The sequence below is a fragment of the Rattus norvegicus genome, chromosome 8, assembly GCF_021556685.1.
Source record: "Rattus norvegicus strain SHRSP/BbbUtx chromosome 8, alternate assembly SHRSP_T2T, whole genome shotgun sequence".
In the NCBI taxonomy this organism is placed as follows: Eukaryota; Metazoa; Chordata; class Mammalia; order Rodentia; family Muridae; genus Rattus; species Rattus norvegicus.
This window is the reverse complement of record NC_141541.1, coordinates 84077624-84096560: the sequence shown is the minus strand read 5'-3', so window position 1 is coordinate 84096560 and position 18937 is coordinate 84077624. Positions and strand designations below refer to the sequence as shown.

Sequence of the window (18937 nt, the reverse complement as noted above, 5' to 3'; positions counted from 1 at the left end):
TGTCTGGACTCAAGCACACACACAGGGCTGCCTCTGGGTAGAGGAGACAGTCATGGCATGTAGGAAAATGTCAGTTTGTGAAGGTAAAAAGAGAAACCAGTGTTAGGATGAAATGTCTAATTCTGATTGGACAGGTTAATTAGGGGAGCCAACAGGGGCTTTTGACTGTGGAACTTCAACACTTTAATAGCTGAATTTTGGTAGTCAACCTCAGGAGGAAGAATTCACCAAATAAGGGGATGGACCTTGATGGCTAGCTTTAGGGCTAGCTTTGGGGCTAGCTCTAGGGCTACTTTTGGGGCTAGCTTTATGGCTAGCTTTAGGAATGTAATCTAATGGCTTTTAGCAAGGCAGAGGGAATGGAGGAAGGACAAGGCCTGCCAGAGCCATGTTTGCAATGCTCAGGCTGGCCAGAGTCCCTTCAAGCCAGGGATATATAGCAAAGCCCTGTCAAAACAAACAAATCTCTCTAGTCCAGTACAGTTAAACTGTAGCTACAAAATTACTGAAGATTTGAAGATGGGAGATATTTTAAGTAGAAATTGCTGACAGGGGAAAATAAAACACTTAAGAAATATATTTGAGGGCTGGAGAGATGGCTCAGGGGTTAAGAGCACTGACTGGTCTTCCAGACCAGAGGTCCTGAGTTCAATTCCCAGCAACCACCTGATGGCTCGCAACCATCTGTAATGGGATCTTCTGCCCCCTACTGGTGACAATAACAGTGTACTCACATACATGAAATAAATCTTTAAAAAAAAAAAAAAAAACGAAAAGAAATATATTTGAGCCTATGGTCATAATTGAAAATTTGAGATTCCATGATATCATTCATCTTTACCAAATTAAATAATTCTCTGCTGACCATATTATTCCTACAGCCCACAGTACCTTGCTTGGGCCTCTCCTGTTCTCCTTTTTGTTTTCTCTTCTTTCAATTAAACCTCCACAGCTCGCATGATAACAATTACAGAAACAATGAAGCACTGTCTGGAGAACCCCAGTTCTGAGCTGGGAAGATGGCCTCATGTGCAAGTTTGGGGAACTGAGGTCAGAGAACAAGGGAGCTGGGAGTGTGGCCCAGTGGATAAATCTCTTTCTAAGCAAGTATGAGGACCAAGAGATCAGATCCCCCAAACCCACATAAGATCCAAGCAGGGCGTGCTGGCCACCTGTAATCCCAGGCAGAGGCAGGGGATTCCTGGCAAACTGGATAGCTAACTAGTTAGTGAGCTCCAGTCAATAAATAAAATGGAAAGAGAGAGGAAGATGTTCAACCTCTGGACTCCACATGTGCATATGTAAGTGTGCACACACACACACACACACACACACACACACAGAGGGAGGGAGGGAGAGAGAGAGAGAGAGAGAGAGAGAGAGAGAGAGAGAGAGAGATTCTGTTTCAAGGATACAGTGAGAAACAAGACATAAAGGATTATGTTAAGTGAGAAACAAACTGGCAAGACAAGAACAGTTTCCAATTCCCACCATGGCACCTGTGGGGCCTCCCATGGCTGGGTCTATGATTGTGGTGGTTTGAATAAGAATGGCCCCCCCAAAGACACACACACATATTTATTTGAGTTTGTGGTTGCCAGATGGTAGAACTCTTTGGGAAGGATTAGAAAGGCGTGGCCTTGATGAAAGAGGTGTGTCACTGGGGGAGGGCTCTAAGGTTACAGAAACCCATGCCATTCCCAGTGTGTTTGTGAATCAACTTGTGGCCTCTCAGCACTGGTTTCAAACCATGCAAGCCATGTTCCCCATCATAATCGCCATGGACTCACCATCTCAAACCGTAAGCCCCAAATAAGCTCCTGTTTCTCTAAGTCATCTTGGCCATGAAGCCTTAGCACAGGAGGCGAAGAGTAACTAAGACAATGAGGTTCTGATACTGCAGGCTCCACTACACTAAAACCCCAGGGCTCCTGCTCCTGATAGAGTATAGAGTATAGAGGCAAGCAGGGAGAAAAAAATAATAGAGAATAAAGAGGGCAACTAAAACAGACTCCATTTTACTCTACAGGTATCAGACTCTTTGGGGGATGGTGGGGAGGGGGGGAAGTAATTATAGGAAATATGTGTGGAAGCCTAAAGACTTATTTAACCTAGTTAAAGGTATTTAACCCAGTGAGTAGATGTCAAGACTAAAAATATATCAACTGTCATCAGTATGTTGCTTAAAGTTTTCTGCTATAATTTAGACATAATAAAAGGCAAGCTGAATTAAATGAAACAAAAACCTAACTTTTAATTCAATGAGCACAGCAATGATACACTGTAAATGAAGTGACATGGAGATACAATGTCAACAGAATGAAGTGACACAGAGATACAATATCAACAGAATGAAGTGACAGAGATACAATGTCAACAGAATTCTGCCTATCTCCTGCTAATATGGTTTGATTTGTTCTTCTGGAATCCCAGCACTTGGAAGGTAGAGAGAAGTAGATCAGGAGTTCAAGGTCATTCTCAGATACACAGTGAGTTCAAGGTCAGCCTGCACCACATGAATTCCTATCTTCTGAACAAAAACCAAATCAAACCAAATCAATCTTCTTTCCCCATTTTGAATAAAAGAAATGAAGGCTCCTATGTGAAAACATAGTTTATTCTCTCATCCAGACATCTGTAGTTTACTTTTACAAAATAACAGACAAAATTTGGTTCTTTACATTAGTACAGAATATGTGATATTGAAATATATATTATATCACTTGAGTTATAAACACACAGCAAATGCATTATCACTTCACAATCACCATGTTCTCCATACATTTAGGATCTCATCAGGAAATAAACATAGCTTTTGGCTTAAATATATAAAGAGTCTCTGATGCCTTTTGTATCTACAAAAGCCGGTCTAAAACTACCACCATCTACAAAAGTGAAAGGCTTTGGAATAAATACAGTGTTGCTGTCATGCCCTAGTAAGACTTAACTATAGAAAGCCAGAGGAGCTGCTCACTTCAGGGCAGCTGCAGTTGGTCTACTCAAAGGTGCACTATGGGAGTCCAGGAGCGGCGTTGCTTCTGAAGCAGGGCCAGTGGATTCTTTAGGGTCCAGACGTTCTGTGATCTGGCTCAGTCCGTCGGCCAGACACTAACTGTGATAAAGAGAAGCAGCATAGGGACTCTCTTCATCCCTGGAAAAGAGAAACACGGCAAAGATGGGTGTTTACAACTGTATTCGGAAACAAACACATATAACTTATTATGCACTTGCTGAAGAAGAGCGAAACTCTACCAACAGAGCATTACACGTGCCTTGGAGGTCAGGTGAACAGGCACACTTGTTCAGGACAACTTCCTTCTTCTTTCATTGGGACTCTCAGACAAGGAATAGCATTTGCTTGCATAATATTTAAATATATTAAAGATACACTAAGTTATATTTTATTCTATTATTATTGCATTAAATTATATTTATTATTAAATTAAATTTTCTATGCCAGATGGGAGGCACAGAACACAGAACAAATGGCATACAGAAATTTACAAATGAAGACTAAGAAATCAACATATTAACCATAAAATAAAGGACAGTGGTTGAACCTTGGCATCAATTCTATTTATAAAAAAGTAGCAAACATGTTAAAAAGGAAACAGTAGTTGGAAGGACACAATTGTATCTAGACAGAAAGGTTTGCCCTAGCAACGAGGTTAAAGGGCTCACAAGGAATCTCAACATAGGGTGTCCTGGGTAACAAACAGCAGCATTCTGACAAGTGTTGCAAATATCAGTATCTCCTGTCTTCTCCAGGGCACTGCTTCCCTTGCAGATGTCATGAGATATTCTAGTTCCAGCTGCTACCCCAAACTGCTAACCAGACAGTAACACTAGGTAAAGAAGCAAATTTTTTATGCTAAATAACAGAGACAGAGACAAGACAACAACAAAAGCCTTAGGTATCAGGAAGCAGCTCTGTTTAGACTTCATATTATCAGAGAAGCCTTTCTAGGGCTGAGGAGATGGCTGCCCATAAAGTGCTTGTGCAGTCCTGGGGACATGAGCTCAAGACCAAAAACCAACACAAAAAGCCAAATCATATGAGCAAATTTATAATAATCCCAGGGCTGGTAAGGCCAACGCTAGGGGCATCCCTAGACACCCAACTAAACCCACTTAGCGAGCCTAAGAAACTCAGTCTCAAAAAAAAAAAAAAAAAAAAAAAAAACGAGGTATACAGGATCCTGAAGAACAGCATCCAAAGTTGACCGTTGACCTCTGGCCATCACACTCCCATGCACCCACATACCTGCACACACATACACACCTCCATACACACACACATACACTTTCTCAATTAAGACAGTTTTTCAAAAAAGGGGATCTTAAGAGTATTGGTCCAGACGTTGACACCTATACCAAGAAACTTCACCTGTTCTCTTCTTTGAGTTTCCTGGCTGCCTGTGTTGATAGTTTAATCTGTAAGTCAAGTCTTTGCAGAAAATCTCTGGCAGACACTTCCTCAGGCTGCGCAGGCTTGGGGTCCGTGTCCTGAGGACTGGGAGGGGGTAGTTCTTCCTCAGACACTACAGGCTCCTCTTCATGACAAAAACTGCTGTCAACAGTTTCACTTTCTGGAGAATCAATGGAGTTAAGTCCATTAAACACCAAAGGCTTCTCTGACAGAATTGGGATGCTCAGCGTTTTCTTCAGAAATATACAGTCATTGGTAAACAGTTTGTTGGCCCTTTTGATCTGTTCCATCTAAAACACACACACACACACAAAAAAGAAACACAGAGTTATATACAACCAAGGTCCAGAGCTAAAATTATTACAAACGTGGAATCATACATATTCATCATCAATTGTGTGCAGTGCTGTGCTGGCTTTGTGTTATAGCAACTTGACACACTGGAGTCATTTAGAAAGAGGGACTCTCAATAGAGAAAATGCTTCCATAGGATTTGCCTGGAGATAATCAGGGTAGTGCATTTTCTTGATTAGTGGTCCCAACCCACAGGGGTGGGGCCATCCCTGGGCAGGCGGTCCTGGGTGATAGAAAAAAACAGAAAAAGCAAGCTAAGGAACAAGCCAGTAAGCAGCACTCCTTCACGCCACTGCATCAGCTCCTGCCTTAAGTTCCTGACCTGAATTCCTTTGATGATAGACAATAAACTGAATTAAATGATTTCCTCCCTGAGTTGCCTTTTTTCCACCTCAACATAATATTTTTTATTAATTTCTTAGGAATTTCACACAGTGTACTCCGATCACTCTCACTTCCCAGTCTTCCCTGGTCCACCCTCCCTTCCACCCTTGCCTCACCCTCCACAAAACAAAACAAGTCCAATTTGTGTTGCCCAGAGACACACGGGAGCATGGCCAAACCCCCATCAGCCAGCCCCTTAAAGAAAACAGGGTCCATTCCTGGGTGTCATGTCCCACTCCCTGTCCCAGGTTCTCCCCACTCCACTATCCCCCACCAGAAGCCATCAATTCTTCAGAGGTACACTTAAGCCTCTTCATCACAATCTTTAAGGACTCTTCAATAGCTTCCTGTTTGGACTGTTTCTTTTTGGGGGTTAGGGAGAGGTTGTCACAGAGGCCTTCAATGTCTCTCCTCAGTTATTAATCTGCAGTCATCAATACCACTGCAAAAGAAGCATCTTTCCCCATAGCTAGCGGCAGCACGGATGATGGATGAACTTCCCACATGGTTTTCCGCAGTAGCATAGATCATGCACAGAAACTCAGCCTCTGGTGGCAGCATGGAACTCAGACCTCAGCATGGCCTCCGGCATACATCCTTGACCTACACATGATCATAGAAGTCTTTTGAAGGGACTATACTGGCTAGTTTTGTGTATCAACTTTATACAAGTTAGAGTCATCAGAGAGGAAGAAGCCACAGGTGAGAAAAATGCCTCCATGAGATTCGGTTATAAGGCATTTTCTCAATTACTGATCAAGGGGGGAGGGCCCAGCCCATGGTGGGTGGTGCCATCCCTGGGATAGAGGTCCTTGGTTCTATAAGAGAGCAGACTGGAGCAAGCCAATAAGCTGCACTCTACATGACCTCTGCATCAGTTCCTGCCTCCAAGTTCCTGCCTTGCTTGAGTTCCTGTCCTGACTTCCTCCAATGATGAACTATGATCTAAAAGTGTAAGCCATCAAATAAACTGTTTCCTCCACAACTTACATTTTGGTCACAATGTTTCATGGTAGCAATAGAAATCCTCACTAAGATTGAGACTTGATCCTGAAAATGAACCATTCTTCATCTCAGATATCTTGTTGTTTCTCCAAATCAGGTTGATCATGGGCATTGTGTCCAGAAACGGACCCTGAATAAGCTCCAGGTTGCAATACAAGCTCCAGTTCCCCTGGAAGCCAGAAGAGAGCATGAGATCCTGTGAAACTAACATTACAGAGGCCGTTAGCTACCACGGGGATGCTGGGAATCACACCCAGGTCCTCTGGAGGGGCAGCTAGTGCTTGTAACTGCTGAATCACCTCTCTAGCTCCTTTAATACTTACTTAATTCCAATTTGAACATTTCTGTTATCTGGCTTTTAAAAAAAAGTAAGTCTAGTGATACAATTTAACTTGTTGAGGGATCCCTCTATCCCTGGAATTCTGGTCGGAATTAATAGGACCAGGAGGTGGCAGTGGCCCATGGGTAAACAGAATGTCAAAGACTGTTGCAGCTGTTGAGATGGCTTCGTAGAGAAAGTGGAGTCTGGTTCTGATCCTTGTGACTCCAAATGGGCCCTAAAGAATCAGCTTCTGAGGGCCAGGTAAGAACAGGAGATAGGAGACATTTCGCTAAGACTGTGTCACTCTTTACCCTATGGAGAGTGAATGCTCACTTTAGGGTTCCCAGAGATTGTGCACATGTGAGTGGCAAATGGAGGTGGGTAAGGGGGAACAGAGACTAGAACATACATATCTCCCATAACCCTCGCAACAGGTCTGCAAGCCAGATAGATCTCTTTATCAACGAGAAGACAGGAGAACGTGGCCTAAGCCCATAGTGAGGGCTCACACTAATGGGCTCACTGCTTGGTAGAGTACATCTCTTGCTACTTTCCTCGGCTGTGGGGTGCCTATACTTACTTCCCCATGGTAACCTCTAAACTGCACCATGATAGGACCCCACAAGCAGCGTGAGGCTCATTTACACAAAATCGTCCTAGCGAGTTAAAGACGGAAAGTTTAGTGAGGTTTCGGAAGAGCCTAATGGCTTGATTCAAGCCTTTAAATTGACCGAGTTGGGGGGAAAAATGCATTCCTACTTCAAGGAGTCTAAAGAAACATCAGTCAAATAAATGGCCCATTCCTCCTGCCTTGCTTTGTTTTGTAAGAGGGTTTTACTACACAGCCCTACCTTTCCTTGAACTGGGGAGATGGCAAAAGTGAGAGAGACTGTGATGGGTAGGTGCATTTTAGAGACAAAATTAAAATCTAAATATCCCAAGTGCCCTGGCTAGCAGGCTCAGATTTGTGAGAACGAAATAACTTGAAAACATTGCCCATGTAGGCTGAGATATATTCCAATCCACCCACCTCTGGGCCCCTAATGAGATCCTTCCATCTCCCTTGGTGCACAAGCTTCCAAAGGCAGACTGCTCTGGAATGCACGGGGAGCACATGCTCACTCCCACCCCTGCCGTACGGAGCACCTCGGCCTCGTGACACATGACTTCCATCCTAGAAGGATGGCAGCTGCTGTCTGCGCCGGGCAATGTTCTCTCTTTCCTGCAGGGAGGAGAGGGCTGAGCCACCGCCAGGGAACTGCTACCACAGGGAACCTGACACTGATGCCACCCTGGAGGAAGGCATCACAGCCTGAAGTCAGAGTACCTCAGGCCTTGTGTTCCCATGAGTGAAAATAAAGCCCACTTTCTACTTGGCTTGATGCTTTGTTTTGGTTTTTTATTGGATATTTTTTATTTATTTACATTTCAAATGTTATCCCCTTTCCCGGTTTCCCATCCATAAACCCCCTATCCTATTCCCCCTCCACCTTCTATGAGGATGTTCTCCCACCCATCCACCCACCCTTCTCACCTCCCGACCCTGACATTCCTAGGACCAAGGGCTTCTCCTCCCATTGACGCCCAACAAGGCCATCCTCTGCTACCTATGCAGCTGGAGCCATGGGTCTGTCCATGTGTACTTTTTGAATGGTGGTTTAGTCCCTGGGCGCTCTGATTGGTTGGTATTGTTGTTCTTATGGAGTTGCAAACCCCTTCAACTCCTTCAATCCTTTCTCTAACTCCTCCGTTGAGGACCCTGTTCTCAATCCAATGGTTGGCTGTGAGCATTCACCTCTGTATTTGTCAGGCTCTGGCAGAGCCTCTCAGGAGACAGCTATATCAGGCTCCTGTCAGCATGCACTTCTTGGCATCAGCAATATTGTCTGGGTTTGGTGGCTGTACATATATGGACTGGAGGCCCACATAAAGCAGGCTCTGAATGGCCATTCCTTCAGTCTCTGCTACAAACTTTGTCTCTGTATCTCCTCCTATGAATATTTTTGTGCCCCCTTCTAAGAAGGACTGAAGCATCCACATTTTGGTCTTCTTTCTTGCGCTTCTTATGGTCTGTGAATAGTATCTTGGGTACCATTTTGGGCTAGTATCCACTTATCAGTGACTACATACCATGTGTATTCTCTTGTGTATGAGTTCCCTCACTCAGGATGATATTTTCTAGTTCCATCCATTTGCCTATGAATTTGATGAAGTCATTGTTTTTAATAGCTGAGTAGTACTCCATTGTGTAGATGTACCACATTTTCTGTATCCATTCCTCTGTTGAAGGATGTCTGGGTAGTTTCCAGCTTCTGGCTATTATAAATAAGGCTGCTATGAACATAGTGGAGCACGTGTCCATGTCATATGTTGGAGCATCTTTTGGGTATATGCCCAGGAGTGGTGTAGCTGGGTCCTCAGATAGTACTATGTCCATGATATTTTGTTTTGTTTGTTTCATGTTGTTTGTTAATTAAAAACAAATCTTGGGGCTGGAGAGATGGCTCAGTGGTTAAGAGCACTGACTGCTCTTCCAGAGGTCCTGAGTCAATTCCCAGCAACCACATGGTGGCTCACAACCATCTGTAATGGGATCTGATACCCTCTTCTGGTGTGTCTGAAAACAGCTACAGTGTACTCACATACATAAAATAAATCTTTTAAAATAAATAATAAATAAATAAAATAAAATCTTTACCTAGAGTCAAAGTACAACAGCAGCCATGCAGAGAGCAACAACTATGTGGCAGAGCCAGAGACTGTGGCAAGGCTGGGGACAATGAGCCTCCACCACGGTAAGGAAGCCGGGCCTTCTGAAAAGTAAATGCTGCAGTTTACTTTGAATGTAGTAAGAAGCCCTTGGACAGGCAAAGAGACATGCAATCTCAATGCTGGGAGGCCAAAGGACGAAGACCCCTGAGACTTCAAGGCCAGCTCTGGGCGACATACACAGGAAGGCAGAGGCTAGCCTACGATACAATGAAACTCTTGTTTCAGAAAACAGTGTGAGTGGGGTGTGAGTGGGGTGGGAGGGTGAGGGTGAGGTTCACCTAGTGCTTTTTGTTAGCATCCTTGAGATCCTAAGTTCAACCTCCAACAACACTTCTGCTAGGAATGGGGGCTCACACATTGAATCCAGGGCTGGGCATGGTAGCACATACTTCTAATCTGAGGATAGGGATGGTAGCACATGTCTGTCATCTTAGGTCAGACATGGTAGCACGTGTCTGTCTGTCATCTTAGGTCAGGCATGGTAGCACGTGTCTGTAATCCCATGACATGTGTATCTGTAATCTCAGCACTTAGGAGGTGAAAGCAAAAGGATTGGGAGTTCAAGCCCACAGAAGCTTCTAAACCACAGTTGACTGTGAGGCCAGCCCAGGATTCAAGAGACCCTGTCTCAAACAAAACAAAACAAAATGGCAGCTCCTGCAGTATGAAGGAAAGAAGAGGTGTGATCTAATTATAGTCAAAGTCCACTTACTTATAAACAACGTCAACTACCCAGGAGTTGTGGGGTATGTGGACTGAAAGACAGACTCTGGTGAAGGGGTGAGGAACAGAAGGGCAGGTACAGAGAGAGCAGCAGCAGCAGCCATGTAACTGGATAATCCAGGACACAGAGGATATTTTATCCTGTGAGGAATGCTGTCTATTTCCATCTGAACGCAGGTGTGGAAATTTCACCTCACAAGAAAGAAGGGCAGCTCATGATCCATGTAAGGAAAAGCTGGAAAACTCATTTCCATGGGCCTTCTGCTCGTCCTGACAGCCACTCAACCCTGAGAACAGAAAATGTGACCTTTCAAAGTGACAGAATGACTTTCTGTTTCTCAGGAGTTGGAGGTTTAGCAATTGGATATTTCTGTCCTCTCCTAGCCAGGCCTAGCAGCATGACCCAGGGAAACCAGCCTGCTGTCTGGTCACTGAGAAACAGACTGGAGAAGGCAAGTTAGAACCCTCAGGGCGAAATAAGGCAGAACGCACACAGCCGTCATTGAAGTGCTTTTCCTGTAGATACATTTTATGAACAGGAGTTTAAACAGGAGGGAATTCACAAGACTTAGCCCCAAATGTTATCTCCTAGTGGCTGCTGGCTTGGCTTGTGGAATAATCACGTATACATCATATACATATACATCATATACATATACATCATATACATATACATCATATACACATACATATACCATATACATATATATCATATACATATACATCATGTACACAAACATACACACACACACACACATATATATATATATATATATATACAACTGTCATTGTTTTTACAGGAAACAGACTGAAATAGTAAATGGCTCTCTCAATGTTCCATTTGTCTGTGACCTGTCCCTTTCTGGTGTTAGTGGTAACCAGACCCTTCCCATCACCATGTGGTCACAGGGAAAGCGATGCTGTTTTTCTTTCTACATTCTCAAAAGAGTATATAAAATCCACTTGCAGGAAATGTTCCCAAAAGGAAAATGTGTATGTGTGTGTGTGTGTGTGTGTGTGTGTGTGTGTACATATATATAACATATAACACATATATTATATCAATATAATTAAATTATAATTCTATATTATAATTAAAATAATGTATTAGTAATGATATATATTATCTATGCCAGAAGGTATTATCCATCTCCTGGAACTGGAGATGGTGAGATGGGTCTGGAGGTATCTTCAGGGTGAAGAAACTTTCTGAAATCAAACTGTGACAAGGACATCACAATTGTAAAGTCATTAAACATCACTTAAGGCAGGGTGAGTCTGTGCTCTATACTTATTCCTCAGTGACAGTGTTGGGGGGGAGGAGAACTCATAAAAACTATTAAAACCCCAAGTCACAAGTTACCCGGCCATACCTTTCACTCTAGGTGGCACTGTGACAGTCAACGACCTGCACCAGCCTCAGTGGGTCACCGTTAAAAACAGCCCACGAGTCCATCCAATTAAGTCTAACTCCCAGGTTCTCCCTCCCTTAACAGAAGATCACTCTCTCTCATCAAGGTGTCTCTAATGAGGGGAATCGTGGAACAACCCAGCTTAGCAGTTAAATGGAAGACATGGAGCTGACCTAGGAGCAGGTTTGAACTCTGATGCTAGGTGTAGGCCTGTTATCCCAGCACTCAGATGGTATACGCATTTCTCTGATACAGGGTGAGTCTAGACCATGTCAAAGAAAGAGGGAGGAGGAGGCAGAGTTTATGCAAATCAGTCTCCTTTGCTGCCTCCTTCCTATTCGCTGCCTCTGTGCTGTCCTCTCGTTTTTTCCCAAAGTTTCCAAATAAAATATTCTAAGTGGCAATTTCAAGCTGTGGCCAACTTCCCCCAGTGGCTTAGATACAACAGGGAGGGGCCAGGATGCTGGAATTAAACAATAGCTAAATCTAGAACCAGAGCTAAGAGGCCTTGATGCGTCAGTAGAGATAAACATGGCAGGGACCTTCCAGCAAATTTACGTCTGAGGTTTGAACTGCAGCTAATGGTTTTCTCAACCAAACCCAAAAGGTTTCAGTTTCAGAGCTACTTCCTCAAACTCTAGCAGAGATGCCCAAACCTAACCCTGTGTGGAACTGAGTGCTAGACTCACAGCTGAAGGAGACCAGGGCACCAACAGCACGCACCAGCAACTGCGGCTGGTACACAGAACTGGCCTTGCCTGCAGAATGGCACAATGGAGACAGGAGGATCAGGAGTTCAAGACCAGTGTGGGTGGGCTAGATAGTGACTTCAAGGGTAGCTTGGGCTACATGAAACCTTGTCTAAAAAGAAATAATAATAACAACAACAATAACAACAACAACAACAAATGGATAAATAAAAGGAGGGCCTACAAAATGGCTCAGGAAAAGTGTTTGCCACCAAGTCAGATGACCCAAAATGGGTCTCTGGGACCCAGCTGGTGGAAAGAGAGAACAGACCCCTTTAAGGTGGACTTTTGATTTCTACTCACATACTGAGGTACATGACACACCCCTCCCCCAACCCAAAGAAAAAAAGGTCATTTTTAAAATGTTTTTATATTTATTTCACATGTATGGTCTACATGTACATGCCTAGTACCCATGAAGGTCAGAAGAAGGTATCAGTTCTCCTAGATTTAGATATAGATAGTTTTAAGTCATGTGGGTGCTGAAAACCAAACTCAGGTCCTCTGAAAGAGCAGCAAGTACCCTGAACCATTGGGCCATCTCTCCAGCCCCACTTTATTTTTTTTTTCTTTTAAGAAAAGAAATAGTCCTCAAATCAATTCTAAAATTTCATATCTTCAGCAGATTGTACACCCTTACTCAGTCCCAACCTAGAATAGAGTCTGCTTCACTTCGGGGGCTAAGACTTCATACCACCCAGACTTTTTTTTTTTAATTTATTTAATACTTAATAATAATTCTTTGGTTTCCGGGCAAACATCCCCCTCCCCCCTCCCCTTCCTTATGGGTGTTCCCCTCCCAACCCTCCCCCCATTGCCGCCCTCCCCCCAACAGTCTAGTTCACTGGGGGTTCAGTCTTAGCGGGACCCAGGGCTTCCCCTTCCACTGGTGCTCTTACTAGGATATTCATTGCTACCTATGAGGTCAGAGTCCAGGGTCAGTCCATGCATAGTCTTTAGGTAGTGGCTTAGTCCCTGGAAGCTCTGGTTGCTTGGCATTGTTGTACATATGGGGTCTCGAGCCCCTTCAAGCTCTTCCAGTTCTTTCTCTGATTCCTTCAACAGGGGACCTATTCTCAGTTCAGTGGTTTGCTGCTGGCATTCGCCTCTGTATTTGCTGTATTCTGGCTGTGTCTCTCAGGAGAGATCTACATCCGGCTCCTGTCGGTCTGCACTTCTTTGCTTCATCCATCTTGTCTAATTGACCACCCAGACTTTTTATGGATTGAGTTCACACACGCATGAAGGACCCATCACATGCTAGAAAGAGAACATTTTTATCATGTAGCCTTGGCATCTAACACAGGCCTCAAATAACCCAGGCCCAATACAAGTAGAGGAAGAAATAATAATGAGAATGGGTTATTAGTGACTCACTGAAGAAAGGACACTGTGGAAATGTCATAGTGTCCAAGTCACTGGAGGAAGAACTTGGGCCAATCAACCTGGCTCAATTCTTGGAAAGAATTCTCCTTCCTCACAGAGAGGCCCCCTGGGTCTCCAGGCAGATTTCTAAGCCTGAGATACTCAGTGGAAACAGTAAACAAACAAGCACAACGGGCAGACAATGTATCTTTTTTACATTGTGACTGACACTGTGGCAACAAAGTTCATAGGTGAGAACTGTGCAATCAAGTTGCCAAAGCACAAATTCACAATGTTTCAAGTGAGTTTATAATTGTATACTAAATCACATCCCCAGCCCCTGGTTTACAGTTGAGACACAGCTGACAGTGGATCAGCAGAGGATCCAGACCCAGCCACTTCTCACCACATCTTCCCTTCTTCACTGTTATCTTAATCACTCTTTCTAGTTCATGGCATCACTACAAAGCCTTCATCCTATCTTGTTCCCCTTGGTCCTGGTCCATACAGTCTTCTCATCACAGCAGCCAGAATGATCCTTTATGGTCAGGCATGGTGATGTACACCAGCATTCCAGAGGCTGAGGCAGGATTACAAATTCAAAGTCAGACTGGGATTATACAGGGAAACCTTGTCTCAAAACCAAACCAAACCTACCCTGTTGGGTGGTTTTTATGCCAATAGGATACAAGCTAGAATCACTGGGAAGAGAGACCTTAGGAGCCAGGTGGTGATAGCACGTGCCTTGAATCCCAGCACTTGGGAGGCAGAGATGGGCAGACCTTTTGAGTTCAAGATCAGCCTAGTCTACAGAGTAGGTTCCAGGATAGTCAGGGCTACATAGAGAAATCTTGTCTCAGAAAAACCAAAAGTAATAAAGCGAGGATACCACTTGGCCTTTATGCAAAGGGGTTTGGTTTGGTTGGTTAGTTGATGGTTTCGGTTGTTCATATCTTCATCTTATTTTGCAGCCCTGGCTACCTGATACTCTATATGTAGCCCAGGCTGACATGATTTCCTAGCAACCTTCCAGCCTCAGCCTCCTTAATGGCTACTGGTGTTATGGGTGTGCAGCACCAGTTTAAGATAAGCATTATCGGTTTCCCTGGTTCTGTGTAGCCAGTGGGAGCACTTCCCAAACAATTTCATCAAAGTAATGAGCTGAGAATAAAGAAGCTGGGCAGTGGTGACACACCCACACCTTTAGTCCCAGCATTCAGGAGGCAGAGGCAGGTAGACCTCTGTGAGTTCGAGGCCAGCCTGATCTACAGAGTGAGTTCTAGGACAGCCAGGGACATGAAGAAACCCTTGTCTTGAAAAAAAAAAAAAAAAAGACAATGAACAAACAAAACAAAAACAAACAAACAAGAAAAAAAGGTGTGAGTTTGCCTTTAGGAGAACATCCAGCAATGTACAGATGAGAGTAGGAGGGTTAGTGTCTGGTGGGCAGAGCATGGGGTGCTGCTAAATATTCTACAATGCACAGGACAGCCTCCTGGAACATGGACTCTTACCATCTGTCTCAATAGAATGTTTTACACACACACACACACACACACACACACACACACGATGCACACCTTACTCCAGCAGGTGAAAGCAGAAGGATCTAGAGTTCAAGGTCATCCTCACCTACATAGGGAATTCAAGGTTGTCCTCACCTGGAGAGTTCAAGGCTAAGCTGGGCTACATGAGACCCTTTCTTGAAAAAAAATTTTAAAATTTCACAAAAACATATTAACAATAGTGCTAATGTTGAGAAATCACATTATAGACTATTTGTGACCCTAGATGGAGTACCTAATTCTTTATATCTGATTCTAACACATTAAAATCAGAAGTTGGGGCTGGCAAGACACGTTAGCAATTAAGAGCACTGGCTGCTCTACTCTGGACCAGGTTTTTATTCTCAGCACCCATGCGGTGGTGGCTCACAGCAGACCTTGACTCTAGTCCCAGGGAATCACCCTCTTCTGACCTCCGCAGGCACCAGGCATGTGTGTGGTACACAGACATACACACAGGCAAAACACCCCGCACATAAAATAAATAGCGTTTTAAAAAAAACGAAATAGAAAGACCAGAAACCTTTATAAAAGTACGGAAGATCTGGCTTATACTTTAACAGGAAAGAATAATGAAGGTAAAAGTAACGGGATCTGTTTTAGAAAAATCAAGTTAGAAAGTATTTAAACAAAAGCAGAGATCGCACTAAGCATGTGTTTAGCAGAATAAAGCCATTTGAGAAGAACATGTGTCACAGAATAACTGTCATAGGGAGAGACCATAGAAAATTAGTCTTTTGGATGTTATAGATTCGCAAGTATGCACATACTAGCCCAGTAGCTAAGATGCACAGAAACCAGACAAAATGACCTTCCTTCTTCGGTGAGCAGGATGCTGACAGCTCCTGCTAAGAACGCAGATCGGAAGTAATATTTAGAGCAAAGAAAATCTTTATCCCTGTGTTAGCTCAAGCTGGTCTTGGTGATAACCATATTTGGAAATACCCTGACTTCTTATCTCTCTTCTCATCTGCTAAAAGATGAATCACACCTGACTCCCCCTAGGCCTCTTAAGAAAGCCAAATTAAATAGGAAAAATATGAAAGCAAGAAGAAGCTGGAGAGGTGGCTCCGTAGTTAAAAGTATAGTCTGCTCTTCCAGAGAACCAGGGTTCAATTCCCAGCACACACATGATGGGTTACAACCCTCTGTAATTTCATTTGTAGGGGATCCAACACCTTCTTCTGGTCTTTCTGGACACCAGGCACACAGAAGGTGGGCATACATAAATTCAGGCCAAACACTCATACACTTAGATTTCTCAGTTCTGCTTTTCCTAGACTCCGACCCAAACTAGCCCCCAGTGAGTACATGGCTCTAAGTATATGTTCACATTTAGAACTGCCGAGAGGGGTCTCAAAATGGTGTGATCAAGTTCTCAAAATGCTTAAATGATAGAAAGACTTGCTGGAAAACAAGCACCTGGTTAAATATGCAAAATAGGTTTCTCTGAAGATACAGGCAAGATCATCTTTCTTCCGACTGCTGCCCACGAAGCTTCAGGAAAGATCATTGAAAACGGATACTGAGCTCCAATGTAAAAAGGCCATCACACAGCTCACAGTTAATTATAAGTAATTTTAATGAAACAATTTGTTCCCTCGGGTTTCCATGACCTTCCCTAAGGTGTAATGCAATATACCCAAGACGCACACCTTTATAAATTTGTAAAACACAGCCCTCCAGCTCACCTAGACCACAGTTCCTGGCTGCTGTTTAGCGACAGGTGTCACGTTCGGGGTCGCCAGTGAGCACAGGGGTGTAATTTCACTTCTAAATAAAGAAGCAGAATCGATAGAACCAGAACCATCCACGGGAAGAACTGTACATCCTGACTCATCACAGCTTGTTTACAGAGCACAGAATTCGTATCCGTGTGGCTTTGAGTAAATATGTAGTGAGCTCCGGGTAGGAAAACGGGTAAAGGTGGCTGTGGGTAGTGCCCAAAACGCGGGCCTCCCTAGTGTTTCTCGCGCGACAGAAACGACCTGAGACTGGCAGGGGTACTGGGAACGCCATGCAATAGCTGGTCGGGGAAACTCCCAGGCGGCTGCCTCTCCCTGCAGCAGCAGCTTAGACGCCCATTGCAGTTGCAGCAGCGCGCGCTGGGATGCGGCGCGGAGACCCGGGGGACGCACGGCCTGCTCTCCACCCTCCGCTCTCATCCCCGACCCCGCCCGGGGGCCGCAGGCCCGGACCGCGGCGGCGCGCCCTGCTCACCGTGACTCCGTACTTGAGCGCGATGCCCTGAAGCGTGTCCCCGGCGCGGACCCGGTGCTCCACATGGCGCTCGATGACGCCGGCGCCCAGAGGCGCCCGCACGCTGGCCGTGCTGCCGTACGAGCGGGTCTTGGTGCGGGCCAGGCTCAGCGACAGCTCAGCCTCCTCGGGCTCCGAGGTGGAGCGAGAGCGCAGCGGAGGGGAGGGCGCCGAGGGCCGGTGCGCACGGGGGCCGCCTTCCCGCAGGGCCGGCGCAGGCGAGAGATCCGCCATGGGTCCTGCCAAGGCCGCCGGGGCGCCGAGCTCGCCAAGGGGGCGGCGCCTCCTCCTCCGCCTCTTCCTCCTCACTAGGGCTGCGGCTGGCCGTGCCGCGGGGGCGGCAGGCGCGAGGCCGAGGCGGGGAGCTGCGGGACCTGCATGGCGTGCGCCGCTCTGAGCCAGCTTTTCCCAGGCACCAGAGGTCCCCGTGCTGATGGCGATAAGGGAGCTGAGCCTGGGCTGTAGTGTGCGGGTCCTGCCAGAGAAGGCCCTGCGGGAGCGCGCCGAGGCCTGTGGGCCGACAGAGGCCCACGGAGGTGTCCTAGATCCCATGTGGACCTCAGATCCGTGCAGACGAGAAAGAGTCCGACTAAAGCCTGACCTAGCCACAGTACATCCCCCCTACCCCCCATCAAGCTTTGCTTGCCATTACTGATTCCTCAGTGAGGGGCCTGCTTACTCAGTAGTACCCACTTCATAACATCAAAATCTTAGTGGCAGGAAACCTTAAGCTCACTGAAAATAGCTTCTACAGGTCTCTCTCCACCTGACACCCTCCCAACACGCACACACGCACACACCCTTGCTTGACACTAGGGATTCACCTCAGTCACACGCTAAGCCATTGCTCCATCACTGACCTGTAATGCCCATGTATACCAATTTTCTGTTTGGTACGCAGGCCTGCTGAGTAGCCTCTGACTACTCTCCAGTTGTTTGTAGTTCGTTCTTTTTTGAGGACCAGTGCCAGTTTCAGGCCTAGGTTTGTGCAGAGTTGACTGGGATCTTCTGTCCTAGCTTTTGAGAACCCCACTACCACCCATCTGTCTGCTCCACTTCCTTTGGCCCCACCCCCATCCCCCACTCCCTACTCTAGGTAGAAGAGAAGAGTTGTCTCTTGCTTCATTGGTTGTCTGAAGTTTGGTTTGTTGCTGTGCCCACAGAAACCAAAGAAACAACTCAGGACACCCTAGAGGACAGAAGAGCAGCGGTAGTCCCCAATATCACCCACCCCCTCGAAGATCCTTTAGTTGCTCCCTGAGAGTAACAGCATTGGTATAAACCCACATATTGATACCCAAGTCAGTTGTTTTTGCTTTTAATATATGTATGTACCCGGCCTACAATTCATCCTGGCCAGAGCCACTCCGTCTTTACTCTCACCTTCGTGTTTCCCATATGTTGTTCCCTCCATCAGTGACAGTAATCTCCCAAAAATCCTGCCTACTGTTCATTTGTGTGGCTACCTTTAGATTTATTTATATTTATGTGTATGTGTGTGCCATATGTATTCGGGTGATCGTGGAGGCCAGAAAAGGTTGACAGATCCCCTGGAGCTGGGATTGCAGGTGGTCGCAAGCCACCTTAATGGCTAAGAA

General features: G+C 45.3%; 1 protein-coding gene across 6 annotated transcripts; it reads right to left on the bottom strand.

Annotated features, from left to right (window-relative positions):
* Positions 1 to 2596: 2596 nt before the first annotated feature.
* Positions 2597 to 18402, bottom strand: Lysmd2 (LysM domain containing 2). 6 transcript variants are annotated; one of them, XR_015626481.1, is made up of 4 exons: positions 17301 to 17609; positions 6158 to 6341; positions 4388 to 5006; positions 2602 to 3151 (listed from the first exon to the last, which is right to left on the bottom strand). XR_015626481.1 is itself a non-coding variant. In XM_087561200.1 (4 exons), exons 2-4 carry the CDS (start codon positions 6230 to 6232, stop codon positions 3109 to 3111), a joined length of 450 nt encoding a protein of 149 aa, XP_087417326.1. In that variant the 5' UTR covers positions 6233 to 6341; positions 18200 to 18402; the 3' UTR covers positions 2602 to 3108. The 6 variants fall into 6 exon arrangements, 4 of the variants coding, with proteins under 4 accessions (NP_001100309.2, XP_087417326.1, XP_087417327.1 ...); XR_015626480.1 differs by having other exon boundaries at positions 4388 to 4719; XM_087561200.1 differs by lacking the exon at positions 17301 to 17609 and adding an exon at positions 18200 to 18402 and having other exon boundaries at positions 4388 to 4719.
* Positions 18403 to 18937: the final 535 nt, after the last annotated feature.

Coding starts and splice junctions, on each gene's coding strand:
- Lysmd2 (NM_001106839.2), bottom strand. CDS start 17,573: ATGGCGGATCTCTCGCCTGCGCCGGCCCTGCGGGAAGGCGGCCCCCGT. Junction 4,720..17,300: donor CGCTCAAGTACGGAGTCACG/GTGAGCAGGGCG, acceptor TGTGTGTTTTAG/ATGGAACAGATCAAAAGGGC. Junction 3,152..4,387: donor AAACTCAAAGAAGAGAACAG/GTGAAGTTTCTT, acceptor TCTCTTTTCCAG/GGATGAAGAGAGTCCCTATG.